The sequence below is a fragment of the Chanodichthys erythropterus genome, chromosome 13, assembly GCF_024489055.1.
Source record: "Chanodichthys erythropterus isolate Z2021 chromosome 13, ASM2448905v1, whole genome shotgun sequence".
NCBI lineage: Eukaryota > Metazoa > Chordata > Actinopteri > Cypriniformes > Xenocyprididae > Chanodichthys > Chanodichthys erythropterus.
This window is the reverse complement of record NC_090233.1, coordinates 36,158,088-36,173,087: the sequence shown is the minus strand read 5'-3', so window position 1 is coordinate 36,173,087 and position 15,000 is coordinate 36,158,088. Positions and strand designations below refer to the sequence as shown.

At 36.4% G+C, this 15,000-nt stretch overlaps 1 protein-coding gene across 4 annotated transcripts in view; it reads right to left on the bottom strand.

Annotated features, from left to right (window-relative positions):
* The window catches only part of tenm1 (teneurin transmembrane protein 1), a 186,616-nt gene that overhangs the window by 33,476 nt on the left and 138,140 nt on the right, over positions 1–15,000 (bottom strand). For all 4 annotated transcript variants that reach the window (XM_067406084.1, XM_067406086.1, XM_067406087.1 and 1 more), the window contains exons 15-21: positions 12,190–12,406; positions 9,581–9,700; positions 8,233–8,494; positions 7,021–7,288; positions 4,169–4,312; positions 3,327–3,576; positions 50–282 (exon numbers count right to left, since the gene is read on the bottom strand). In XM_067406084.1, coding sequence (XP_067262185.1) covers positions 50–282; positions 3,327–3,576; positions 4,169–4,312; positions 7,021–7,288; positions 8,233–8,494; positions 9,581–9,700; positions 12,190–12,406 — 1,494 coding nt within the window. The remainder of the gene's footprint in view (positions 1–49; positions 283–3,326; positions 3,577–4,168; positions 4,313–7,020; positions 7,289–8,232; positions 8,495–9,580; positions 9,701–12,189; positions 12,407–15,000) is intronic.

Here is a 15,000-nt window from a genome sequence, read left to right as displayed (position 1 = left end):
TTTCTTTTTGAATTCAGAAGAGCAGCATGTGTGTGCACTGGATTCTCACCCCTGGGGTTACTGAGTGCTGCTTCAATGGCCTTGCCTCCATCGCCGCACTGGTTGGGGTGGAAGGGTGTGCACTGCTCCCCGCTGCCAGCCACCACCTCCACGTTCCTGCTGAGATCTTTCGGTTCAGTCAGAGTCTTCAGGCGGTACAGCTTCCCGCTGCTGGTGTCCGACAGGTAGAGCGACTCGTGCACAGGATCCATAGACAAGTAGTACTTATGAGCCGGACTAGAGCTGAAGGAAGAGAATTTTAACAAGGTTTTTTGACAAAGCATGGCTACACACATATTGGCAATGTACTTATGCTGAAACTATTTCATAAAGTCGAAATCCATACCGAAAAACAACCACATACAGACTCATGCTCACACAAGGTTAGAGTCAAAAAAACCCTCCAGGTCTCAGCGCCTTGCAGATATTTCAATCATACTGAACCCAAGCCCCGATCAAAACTCTCAGCCCCTCCAGCGCGTCTGACCCCTGCCAGTCTATAATCTTCCTTTCCATTCCTTCCATCCGGTTCTGCCTTAAGAGCAAATCTACCTGCTGCCTCCTTCTCATCGGTTCCTTAGGTGGGGGGAACTTCCTAAAAGAGCGAAAAATTGTCCACCACAAAAATTGATGGTCTTTTGAAGGGTTTTTTTTTTGTTTGTTTTTTTGGATTATGCTGTCCTTGACAAAGAAAAACACATCCTCTGGCACATCACCTGTGGCGTCTGAGAGGCATTCTGCTGCTCTGACATTTAAGGGAAGTTGATTCACTCTTTTGGGTTTAAGGACAGCTGAGTGCTTAGAACTGTTCAGGAGCAATGAGATCAGGGTAAAGGGGAGTAGTTCCTGTTGCTTAGCTGCTAAAAAAATCAAAGGTCATTGGTTCAGTTTCTTTGTAATGCACAGATGGATAAAGTGTACACTTACTGTTAGTCGCTTTCAAAAACATTCACAAATGTTACTTCACTAAGCCATTAACCAAATTTACATCAATACTGAAATGGTAAAAGACATTACTATTTCTTTCAAAGCTGCTTTTGTTATAACAAAGGGCAAAATTTTCTGTAGCTCAACCGCTGGCAACACAAATGTCACGGGTTCAATTCTCTGGAAATGCACAGACTTCTAAAGTGAACACTTTTAATGCACCGTGAGTCGCTTTTGATGAAAGTATCACACATGTAAATAGTTACTTCACAAAGCAATTAACCAAATTTACATCAATATTGAAATGGTAAAAGAGATTCCTATTTTTCTCAGAGCTGTTTTTGTTATGATAAAAGGGCAAAAGCCGCCCCCTCAAACTGTCTGTTTACAGACAGATTGATGAAATTGAAAATGTTAATACTATAAGGTTCTTTTGAGTCTTTGCGAGGTAGAATCAGACTTTGGTTTGATCAGAAGAGCTATCTCCAAAAGACGGCTGAAGGTAGGATTTCCCCCTTGCTGTGGGATGTAATACTGTGTGCAAACACACACACGCACGCAAAGATAAAGGATTACAGTGTGCTTGTCAGTGTTAGTCTTTGGGGCAGAGGTCTATCCCGCACTCTAACTCCCTCTCTGCGGGGGGCGCCGTTTCTAAATTCACATAAAACGAGGAAGATCTAGACGATAAGCAGGAGACCGCGGTGTGACGCTGGAAGCGCTTTGCTGAGAAAAGCTGTTAGTGTTCAATCCATCGACCAGAAAAACGTCTCAGATGGATTCCTGACCACACACTGAAGATTACAAGCAACAGTAGTCACTGTGTGGCTTCATAACACACGCACCCACACAAAAACATGTCCGCGGTCGCACAGATACACACAAAAATATACACAGATGGATGTAATTACAAATATTAAAAAATAATATCAAGATACCATGCACTGATATGTAAAAATTAAATAATTAAAAAATGGCCTTTATTTTAAGAAAATAAAAGATGATATGCTAGTAACTGAAAGGTAAACTTAAAAAAAAATCAATGAAATAAAGGAAGGGACAATCAAGTCAACAAAAGAAACAATTGGAGTTTTAAGTGTAGGTTTCAAGGAAAAGGCTCTAGTCATTAAAGCTCAGGATTAATGTGATGTATTTACTGACGTTTTGGGGCAGAAATGGTCAACTTCAGTCATGGAGGGCCACTGTCTTGCAGAGTTTAGCTTCAACCCTGATAAAAAACTCACCTGCCCGTAGCTTTGTATTAATCCTGAAGACATTGATTAGCTTTTTTGGGTGTGTATTATTAGGGTTGGAGCTAAACTCTCAAGGACAGTGGCCATCCAGGACCAAAGTTGTCCATCCCTGATTTGGGGTTACTAGTATTTTTTAGCATTAATGTTATTGTACGTAGGAATATTTATGTTTAGAGCTGTAGTGACCTTGAAATAACAATTCACAAAGTAACAATTTACTAAATATATTTACATTATTTTTATTTACAACTTTATTTAAAGACTTTTTTCATGAGACAAGATCCAATTCTGAGCATTTGATTCTGCTGACTTACTATAGGGGCTGCTGCCTCTAAATTTGTTGTTCTGCATTTGAGACTCGAGTCACTTAACCTCTAGTTCGTCCAAGGTTGATGCATGGATGAATGGAGATTCAAAATAAAAATAATGAATTCAAGCACAGGTACAGTGTATTAATGACTGGAAGACTATATAGTGATATCTGTTCTGAAAAGAAACATACCTGTGTCTAATGTCACGATTTCTGGACGCATAGAAAGAAATATCAATAATCAATAATTAAAAACGGAAGTCAACATTGATAACAGACATTCCTCAGATATTTTTTTACAAAAATTTTTTATGTAATCTAATAATTACATTTTTTTTTTTAATAAAACTGTTTAATTTAGATATCACCATGCAAAGCACATTTTGTAGATTATTTGACAAAACATTCATTAGTGTTTGATTTGATTTTATTAAATATTTCAATAGCAGGAATCTATTTATTAATAAACATGAATAAAAAAGTTGCTTAACACAAAACAAACATCTTACAAAAATAAAATGTTAATAAATAAATAAATACAATAACTTTTTATTTAATAAATAAAAAAAATAAACGCTGTTCTAAATAAAAACAAAGAATCACTATTAGTAATATAAAATTTACAGTTAACAGTTAACAGTAAACATGTGATATTCCTACATTACTAAATAAAACTATTAGTTTAAAACAATAGTGATTGCATACAACAGTTACTTATGCAATAAAAAGAAGAATAAAAACAACAACATTTCAACACTTTTGATAAATGATTAATTTGCTAATATAATATGGCAGACCTGAGCTCCAAGATGCTGATGGCGAATCCGTTGGGCAGAATCCTGCGGATGTAGTTAAAATCACCTACATACACGCTTCCATCCGAACCACAGGCCAGAGCGATAGGGGCAAAAAGTTTCTGCTCCACGGCTGGGCCGTTGCAGTTTGGGCATGGGATGGCACGGACTGCCCCTGTCCCCATCACTGTGGAAATGACCAGAGGCTGCTGGGAAATAAAGACATTCTCTCCATTACCTTTATGAAGGATACCTGCAGAAGAGAAAAGAAACAGACAGTATTAGAATGAAACCTTTATATATCAATGATGAAATGTGATGGTGCTAAAAGACCCTGTAGAAACAAGCTAGAGAAAGGAATGATGCAAAAAATGATAGGTGCCATCTAGGGAGCTCTCAGGAACTAACAAAATATATTGATCAGGAGGATGTTAGATGTAAACACGCTCTATGTTTGGCATCTTTTTTGGTAAAACACTACCATTTTGCTATCTGAAGGTCATGGGTTAAGCTAATTTTCCCATTAGCACATTAAGACAAGGGTGCCTGCCATTTTATTCTAAAAAATAAAATACAATTTTCTCCATTTCCACTACAAAATGAATGGTGATTTGAAATGTAATGGAAATTAACTTGTGATAGATTTAGGGGCAAAAACATAAATATGCCAGAATTCACCTGTGATATAATATATACATATTGTATGGACATTTTAACAGGCAAAGTAAATAAACTAATGATTTTGAAAAGTGTGTTTTATTTTCCAAAAGTCTACAGGGGCAAAAGCTCTCATAGTTGAAGAAAACACCCATGAGCATGAGTGTGTGCAAGTGATAATGCCTCACCACTCTCCAGGTTGAGGACGTGGTGTTGGTTCAGTGTCCATCCGCCCAGGTTGGATGGCATCAGCTCAAAGCCCTGCAGCTGAGCAACTCTCTTCTCCCAGAGCACAACGTCCAGACACGATTCATACTCGTATCCAACAGAGACTGTCATTAATTCACACACACGCACACACGCACACACACACACACACACACACACACACACACACACACACACACACACACACACACACACACACACACACACACACACACACACACACACACACACACACACACACACACACACAAATAAATGTAAGTGCCAGACTTAGCCCATTAAATATCACCATCATCATCAAAATCCAAAAGAGACAAACCATCATCAGAAGAAAAATTCACCTCCTTGCACTTTCATTGGTAATTCTTCATTTTAAAGTGAAACGTTTAAAGTTTTAATGCATAAATTACTCAGTATAACCAATAATTAATGCCAGTTTACACGATTAATTAGACTAATATGAGCTTATATGTTAAATCTTGATACTATTTATCTTTTACAGAATATTTACCTAACAATATAACATTTACAAATACCTTACTCTGCATAAAAATGGTAAATGTTTAGAGCTCAATCCATCCTCAACCCAAGTAAAATATCTAGTTTCCGCCAAAACGCCTTCCGTATTCAACTTGGGAAGAAAATGTAACTGACGTCGACGTTTCGTAAGTTGAATACGGAAGGCGTATTAAGTACCATAAGCATTTTGAACTGCGAGAGGCGTTACACTTTCTTTCTAAGTTGAATACAGAAGGTGGTCTGGCGGAAGCTAGATATTTTACTTTATAACTTGTTAAATATGGATATTTTTCTTTCACAAACACATCGCTTTGCTTCAGAAGGCCTTTATTAACCCCCCGGAGTCGTGTGGAGTACGTTTATAATGGATGGATGCACTTTCTTGAGCTTTATACTCGTCCCGTTCATTGCCATTATAAAACTTGGATGAGTCAGGATATCTATTAATATAACTCCGATTGTGTTCATCAGAAAGAAGAATGTTATATACACCTAGGATGGCTTGAGGGTGAGTAAAGCTTGGGCTAACTTTAAAGTGAAATAATCCTTTAAGTGAGCAGCAGGTAGCTACATTATATGTGGAAAAATTATATTTGGTTCAGTTACAGTTGTGTTGCCATGGTGTTACAGTGAATTTAATTAGACAGGTTCTTCAAAGTAGCAACGCTTGAGCTGTAGCCAACATAACCACAGTTAACAGGATAAATAATAATTATTAACCAATAATTATATTTGCCTGTTTGCAGGGCAGAGATCCTGAGTCATGAGGATTTTTAATGTCTTTCTACCTTTTAATTTGTTACTGTCTAAACGTTACAAGGACTACACAAATTCAAAGATACTGTAGCATCTTGTAATTTGTGGTTAAATAATCTCTATTGGTGGTAGAAAAAAAGCAGCTGTTCACACATTTGTTTATTATGACCATGAAATGTTTTCGTTTAATTCTTTCTAATTAGTACTTGAAAACAGGAGTTAATTTCCTCCATAATAGCCAGTAATTACTAATTTTTGGCCATTATTCAGTAGGTGCGTAAGTGTGCCGTAAAACTGAGCGCTCTTTTCATTGAGCAAAAGATGATGAATTCAGACCCTCTGCAGTGTCTGATTGCTGTCATTGTGATGGATCTCAAAATAATGGACAGGGAGAGAGCGAGACAAGGGGCTATGATCATACAACAGCAGGATATAGTCATCATTTCTGTTTGGAGTGCCAAATATGGTCCTGTTCATGCACTATTTATTTATGAAAGACAGTGACAACCGTTAAATTTTCCTTAAAAAAGTTCCTTAAATTTTCAAGGGTCCACAAGTAAATTTTAAGAGAGAGTTCGATTGATAAGTGCTGTTTGAATGGATCCACACTTGACAACTAGTTGTCTGTCACATCATTGATATAGCCAGGACATAAGTGTGTGTGTGCTTTGTGGGTTGTTTTCTTGCTGTCAATCACTAATATTAGCTAGCTGTCAATCTCAGCTTATGAAAAATGACAGAAAAAAGGGGTATTGTGAGGTAAAATACAGTTGTCAGTCAGTCCTGTTTGGAGTCTTAGATACGGTTGTTCATACACAGTTAAATTATGAAAGAGGCTAATCAGTTGCGCCCCTTGCATCTTATTAAGTACATACAATCAAGTTGCTTCATATTCACACAACTCTATTTTGACATTTTATTCCATGCGTGATCGTTGTATCTTACAATAACGTTCAAAAGTTTGGGGTCGGTACAATTTTTTATGTTAGGGTTTTTATGTTGTCTTTTATGGTCATACATTTGAATAAAAATAAAAATACAATAATATTGTGAAATATTATTACAATTTAAAATAACTGTTTTCTATTTTAATATATTTTAAAATGTAAATTATTCCTATGTTGGCAAAGTAGAATTTTCAGCATCATTACACATTACTCATCATTACTTGTCTTCAGTGTCACATGATCTTTCAGAAATCATTCTAATATGTTTATTTGGTGCTCATGAGACAATTCTTATTATTATCAATGTTGAAAACAGTTGTGCTGCTTAGGATTTTAGTGTAAAACATAAAACATTATTTTCAGAATTCTTTGATGAATAGAATGTTCAAAAGAACAGCACTTATTTTAAATAGAAATCTTTTGTAAAATTTGCCTTACTGTCCCTTTTGATCAAATGAATGCGTCCTTGCTGAACAAAAGTATTAATTTAAAAACTGACAATTTGACTTGAAAATTTGAATGGTAGTGTAACACTGAATGAGGGCTTATCTTAAAAAAAAGTTAGCTCTCACACACACAGAGACCCTCACCATGTGCCTGCACCAGCCCTGTGACCTGCTGTCCATAGATGTCTGTTTTATTCCAGGAGAAAACATATATGAGGTTTGGAGCTGCAGGAAATGATTTCAGAAGCTGCCGACCCTGGACAGCCACAGACAGATGGACTTTGGCCAAGCCCAGCGGGAGGGTGGAGTGGGTCAGAACCACCCTCAGGAGAGACCGATAGCCTGGAGCTCTGGTAGAGAGGTAGCTTAACTTCAGAATTGTAGCAGGGATAACCACCTCCTCTTGGACTGCCTACAGAGAGAGAAAGAGACGTGTAGATGCAAAGATTAATTGTATTTCTATTTACTGTGTGCAATTTCCATACAGAACAAAAACCAAGCCAATGACCGTAATGCTGCCAAATAAATGTCCCATAAACACAGGTTGCAGTTCTTACAGCCTACACACACACAAGCTCTGTTCCAAAACTGAGTGAGCTGTCTCGCTGTCTACTGCCTACATAGGCTATTGCCCTCCAAAACAGCATCTAAACCAATATAAAAATCTCATGAGGGACTAATTTGAAACGCTCTACATAAGCAGAAGGGCTTCTTAAACATGACAAAAATTTCTTGATTTCCCTTGATATTACAGTCACGAGTATTAATAATAAGATAATAAAAATACTGGTTTTGTGCGGCCGACTGAATGTTATGTTGTTTCTGTGGGCTACACATCTAAATTTAGCTGAGAAATGTGTTCCCGAATTACTTTTTTGCTGTTTTATTCATCAGTCAACTTCAGAGAGTCTGTTTACTTCAAACGTTGAGGAAATTATACACTTAAACTGAGTAATGCATCAATATTAGAACGTTCTCATTACATTATAATCAACAAAGGTGTCAAGTTTACACAGTTTTACGCAACTGAGACTTGGACTCTTGCGAATGCTTACTTTATAATTTAAAAAAATGTCTGCACTGCAGAAATCTCTTTTTTACACTGTGTATATGCCTTGTTGATTATAATGGGAACATTCTTCTTTTTCTAGCACCACCAGGTTGCGGTGTATATCAGGTATTATACCATCTACACTGCAAGCGAGCAGTTTCATGTGTCATATAAAAAGCACTGAGGCATACAAGAGACCTGAGCAACATTCAAGTTGATTTCAGTGTAGTCTGATGTTAACATGTGACTAAGATAATGACAATATAATGCATTCAGTGATTTGTTAGAACAAGTGTATCTTGTACCTGTAGCTCAGGTACGACAGTTCCTCTGTCCTCACAGTCAGCGGCGAATCGTGGGAGGGGGGCGGAGAGAACAATGGCGTGTGGACTGATCAGGTTTTTCAGGTCGCACACAGGTAGTTTGGATTCAGCTCTTTCCATAAAAACTCGGTCCAGGACCATGAACTGGTTCCAAGGAAGCCAGACAGAACGAATCTGGGACAAAAATGGGGCTCGCTGGAAAAATAGAGTAACAGAGATTCCGCCCACTGCCAGAAGATCAAAGCTAGTGGGAAAAACAGAAATACAAACATATGCAGAAACAAAGATTTATATATATTCCATACAGTAAATATACAAGACAGTGTGTGTGTGTATGCATACAAGACATATACTTTATGCTATAAATATATATAATTTATATTTAAATTGTCGTTAAAATTTGTAATGATAGTGAAAAATCTCTTATGCTCATCACGCTGCATTTATGTGAATAAAAATACAATAAAAACAGTAATATTGTGAAATATTACAATTTAAAATACCTGTTTTCTATTTTAATATATTTTCCTTCAGAAATCATTCCAATATGCTGATTTTATGCTCAAAAAACATTTCTTATTATTACCACCAGTGTTGATAATCGTTTTTTCAGGAATCTTTGATGAATTGAAACAGAACAGGATTTATTTGAAGAAGAATGTTTCAAGAAGAATGTTAGTTATTTTGAACGAAGGCTCATCAGGTTTTGTACAAACTTGTGGAGTTCATTCAGCTTGAATGCAGATGTTAGTAAAGCAAAAGAAGTCAAATACTAAGAAGTTCATGTCAAATTTTCTATATCTTTTTTTTCTATTCAACCAGCAGTCTCAGACTTTTGCCACCTACTGTACATACAGAAAGAATACAGTAGTATACACTTTATATATAATGGAAATATACAGGAGAGGTTAATACAGTGACTACACTATGTGTGTGTTAGTGCATGTTCTATAGACCTTATGTAGCCCGCCCCTTTTCAGACCCACTCCACTTGTTGTGTTCTGTCTTCCGGTTTGTATTTCAACAGCATGAAGGTAAGATCTTACAGATTTATGAACGAACCGCTCATTTTAAAATCTTCCCAGTCTACTGACATTTGTTATGACATCCACTTCAAACATTACAATGCCCATGATAACTTTCATTAACTCTACTATAAGTAAATCCACTTCACTAGCTAATTACTGTTTGACAGCAATGCCATAGAAACATACAGCCACTACAAAAGCGTTCAAACAAAATTTTCGAAAGACGGCTGTGTGATTGTTTCTCTGCCACATAAGGTCTATTTTATGTCATTCTTTACAAAGTGTATAAGAGTGTGTGTTACCTGCCATCCTGTCGGCTGAGTGTGTATCCATATTCAGGGTTATGCTGAAACGTGACATTCACGCCAACGAGAGGAGTTCCATCAGAGGCCAAAACCTGACCTCGAATTACACACACTCGACTGCACAGAGAAAGAGAGAGAGAGACAGAGAGAGAGAGGGCAGTCATTGCAAGAGAAACCAAAGGATCTGTCAGAAGAGATCGAAACTGAGAGAGGAGCACTCTCTTTTCAGTAATCAGAGAAAAATACAATAGATGCTTCAATCGATTCTAAACTTCCTCAAACTAGACAATGACAGCAAAAATCACTTTGGGAGATTATTTTTTGGGTGAGTCACACTGCTCATAGAAGCTAGCTTGTATCAGCATATGAGAGTCAGAGGAAAAGTTCACATGCACTAAATGCGAAATACTTGAACACATTCATCTGTGTATGGACATATTTATGTCCTTTGCATTACCATATTCATACTTAATTTCTGGATCTTTTAAGGTTTGTTATTGCATATCATGTTACAGTTTATTTGTTTCAAACACATGGTGTCCCCCTAGGTCTGTTTGCAATAGGAGGTCCCCCTAGGTCCTTTTGCAACCACTTTTGTGGGAGGTTCCAGCATAACATGATCAATCCCAAACTACCTATTAAAAGTAATGTCTGTAACAGTTTTAACAGTAATGTTTGTATTAGGCTGAATTCACGATGACGAGAGAACACAGGCACTAACTGTGACAGTAACATTAAAACTTAAAAAAAAAAAAAGAATAATAAAAAAAAAAATATGTTCTCTCTTAATATGTTTATTGTTCATTGACATTCATGGGTTTATCTCCCCCAAAAGTGTAAACACTGAGCCTCCCAGGCACTATCTTAAACATTGGAGCTGTTCGCTCAGATCCGTCAATCTCTTTCCAGCTCAATCTATAGAGAGAGTTTGGGAGAGTTACTGTAGCAGGAGAAGTGAGAGGGAGTTTAGGCTTGGAAGCATAACTGATGTGTTACACGGGAATAGACATTTAGTTTTGGTTACAGAAGTTTATGGCAAAAATCGCTGCATTTAGACCTTCAAAGATTAAACACATTAAAACAAACAGGGCATTGCAATGCTACACACTACAACGATGCTTCAGTACCATACAGAATCATCACACACCCGTTCAGAAGACAAATGTGCCAGTTTATAATGTTTACTTTGATATATCATGTTGGTGCAGATATGTTGGATGGGTTTATTATAAGAAAGGGGCATTTGCAAATTTGTTTTGAAAATATGCTTTATTTTTGTAATTCCGCTAGGTGCCACTAGTGTTACTGAAACGACATACTTCACCTTTAACCAAAATCTGTATATTTTCTTCAACAAAAAAAGAATTTAGCCTTCAAAAAAACAATTTAGACTGTTTTTATCAAGCCTCCACAAGCTTTCATGCTTGCGCATTGTGGTTGCCAGATGTCAAGAGTTTAAAACCCCCAATCAGAGCTTTTTCTCTTAAAAGGATATATCTCCTGCTCTCTGTTTTATTTAATCTTTGCAATCTGGCATCAATACATCCAAAAAACAGCGATTGAGTACAGCGATCTCCATTGTGATATTTTGATCAAATTAAAGTATAATACAACCAGTCTGTGTTCCTTCACGTGAATTGCTATGACTACATCTGTGATCAAACCTTCTCAGTGATGAACTGTAATAAATACAAACATGAATCTCGACTATATTGTTTTGCAATTGTGGTTGCAGAATAAAAGCATTTACGCAACCTCTTTGTGACAATGCAAAGTCTTTTTTTTGATGTTCTTTTACTAGAAAAACACAGAATCATTCATTCATATCACTTTGAGCAAAATAACAGTAAGTATCATTTGACTAAAAGGAGTTATTAAGTTTTCATTGAATAAACTAGACTAAAATCCCCAGATGTTTTATCAACTAAAACTATCAACTAAACAAACTGGACAGGTTGAATAAATATGATAAAAACTAAAAAGGACATATAACAGGACTAAGACTAAGACTAAATTTAAAAATAACTGACAAAATTAACACCCATTTGAAGAATTTATCTCATAAATTAGCAATACCTTCAAGTTATGATCATACTACCAAAATTACTGAAGAATGACCAGTCCATGAACTCTTTCTCCCAAGTGACTCCAGACACTCTGACCTTGTTTTTTCCCTCGCTTTTTCAGCCAAAACATTGCCAACATTAGCACGCAAGGGCATGCTTGGGTTTGTGCGGACTCATTTCAATTTCGCATGAGAATGAGGCTGTCAGAGTGGATGCGGGCTGGTGGCTTAAACGGTCAGTCAATGCTGTCAGTCGTGACCAAAGTCTGAGCTAAGATGTCTATAGCATTCTGACAAAATATGACAACTGATGTCGCACAGTCTGCCTTTGCTTTTACCCAAAATCTCAGTGGGGTCACACAACAATGGATAGGAAAATAAGAAAATAATGTGCATGTAAATACGGTCACAATCATGCCAGCAAACCTTTAATTATCTGGAAGGTCACAATCAAGTTGTGTTTTACCTGTGATAAGATTATGTGTGCGTGTGTGTTGGGTGAGTGTATTTGCGCTAATATTTGCCAGTGTGTGTTTATCACCTGCTGTCAAATGGCAGGTCTCCTGGCAGTATGTGTGTGCTGTCCCGTCCAATGAGAAATCGCACACGGTCGAAGAACTGACGTGAAGGGCGTGTCTCGAAAAGGGCGTGGCTCTGCTGAATGATGTCACGTGGGTCAGGCGAGCCTTGGCACAGCGGGGCACTCACACACACCTGCTGACTACAACAGTCTGGGTCGACACAGTCCATGAGACCATCTGAAACACACACACACACACTTTACATGCGGAGACATGTAGCCTTGATGCAGCTTGCCCTTGCTCTGCGTGTGTCTGTGCGTGCGTGATCTCATTTGTCAGCTCCATTAAAGGGGATCTGTGTTTTTAACCTCCCACAGGAGAAAGTCTCAGAGAGAATAACCCAGAAATCTCTCTCTTACACACACACACACAGACTCACACATACTGTATGTTTACTTAGATACATTAAAGAGGACATATTATAGAATTCTATTGTTTTCATGTAATGCAAATGGTTAACCACTACAGAATCAAATTATCACTTCAGCTAAAAGAAAACGTTTTTGCATTTTTACAATACAAAAATATTTTTTTTTGATTTATTATAAATCTTTTTTTTCTAATTGAGAATATCTCAAAAGGGAAATTTTGTCAGATTTAGCTAACTTCTGTGGACAATTTTGTACCCAAAAGCTAACTAAACCCCTTAACACACAATCTGAGACATAAGCCAGTGTGTTATCATACGAAAGGTTTTGTTTTGCATTTTGTCTTTGCTAACCATTCAAAGGTTTAGGGTTGGTAAGATTTTTTTTTTTTTGAAAAAAGTCTTTTATGCTCACCAAGGCTGAATTAATTTGATCAAAAATACAGTCAAAGCCGTAATACTGTGAAATATTTTTACAATTTAAAATAACAGTTTTTTATTTTTAATATATTTAAAAAAAAGTCCCCAGTCTTCAGTGTTGAAAGCGGTTGTGCGGCTTAATATTTTTGTGAAAACAACTCCCCCCCAGGATTTTCTGAAGAATAGAAAATTCAAAAGAACAGCATTTATCTGAAATAAAAATATTTTGTTACCTTATAAATGTTGAAATGTCTTTACTGTCATTTTTGATCAACATAATGTATCCTTGCTTAATAAAAGTATAATTTCATTTAACTTTTGAACTGTAGTGTAACTAGCAATGCCTAGAACAATACCTTTGTGAGATTGTGTCTGTTAACTTAAAGCTGAAAGGGTTAGTTCACCCAAAAATGAAATTTCTGTCATTAAGTACTCACCCTCATGTCGTCCCAAACCCATAAGACCTTAGTTTGTCTTTAGAACATAAATAAAGATATTTTTGATGAAATCCAAGGGTATCGGATCCACACAGGCAGCAACGACATTGCACCTTTTGACGTCCAGAAAGGTACTAAAGACATCGTTAAAACCGTCAACATGACTGCAGTGGTTCAACCTTAAAGGGATAGTTCACCCAAAAATGAAAATTTTATGTTTATCTGCTTACCCCCAGCGCATCCAAGATGTAGGTAGTGGTGTATAAAGTACTCGAAAACCATACTTGAGTAAAAGTATAGTTATCTTATCTGAAAATGACTTTGGTAGAAGTTAAAGTCACTGTTTAGAATGTTACTTGAGTAAAAGTTGTAAAGTATGTGATATTTTTTGTACTTAAGTACAAAAAGTATTTTTTTGATATTAAACATACTTAAGTATTGAAAGTAAAAGTACAAGTAAATGTAAAATACAAAAGGAGCCAAACATATTAAAAATTGTTTTATACACAGTTTGAGCAGCAAGATTGTGTTCAATTTTAACTCTTACATTTTGTTTCTTTGAATTAAAAAAATGGCTAAATGTTTTTTTGTAAGTTTTAAATATGAAAAAAAATAATATATTAATTATACATTGATCGTTCATGTTAATTCATAGTGCATTATAACTAATGTAAGAGACAACTTTAAAACGTAAATGTTGAAATTAAAAATTAACAATACTTTTATTAACCTTATTTAATGTTACAAATGGACTCTTATTGTAAAGTGTTTTCATTTCCTATAAATCCAAACAGTCATGCTTAGAAATTACCATCTTTACACACAAAGGCAGAACATGGGTCTATTATATGTATAGCCTACTTTCACACATTATTAGCCTCTATTTTAGAATACTTGATGATCTAATCAAAATGTGTTACAGTGCCAATAAATAAATAACTGAAATCGAATACATTTCTGATTTATGTTTCTGTCGCTGCATGATAAGGATACAGTTTAAATATGCAACTTCACTGGATAATGAATGCATAACAGTGAACAAATGGATATGAACTAATGAAAATGAATGGTAACAATGATATTAACCAGTTTGTGTTTTTGTCACATTGTTTTAACCGCTTGAGATACTACTAATGTTAGCAACCTCTAAGCCTCGACGACAAACATACTGTTCAACAATAATGCAGCATCTAGTCAACAAACTAATTACTTTATAATGATATGAAAACATGTACTGTAGTGTTCACTGTATAACATACCGTTTTGTTGTCCGTTTTAAATCCGTTTTTGAAGTGTCCCGCTCTGTGCAGCACGTCACGTGTCAAAATAAACTAGGAGGCATCAGTGATAGTTTTTATTTCGCCTCTAGAGGCCGCTCTCGCAATGTCTCGTAATGACAGCACACTCTTCTCAGCCGCTCCAGCAACGGACGCAACCCGGAAAATTAAATCAACCGCGGTTGTGCGAGCACTTGTTTGCACATGCTTGCTTGCACTCTGTGTTCTTCCGACTTTGTTTTGTAGTAAGTAACGAAAATGCTTTGGGAA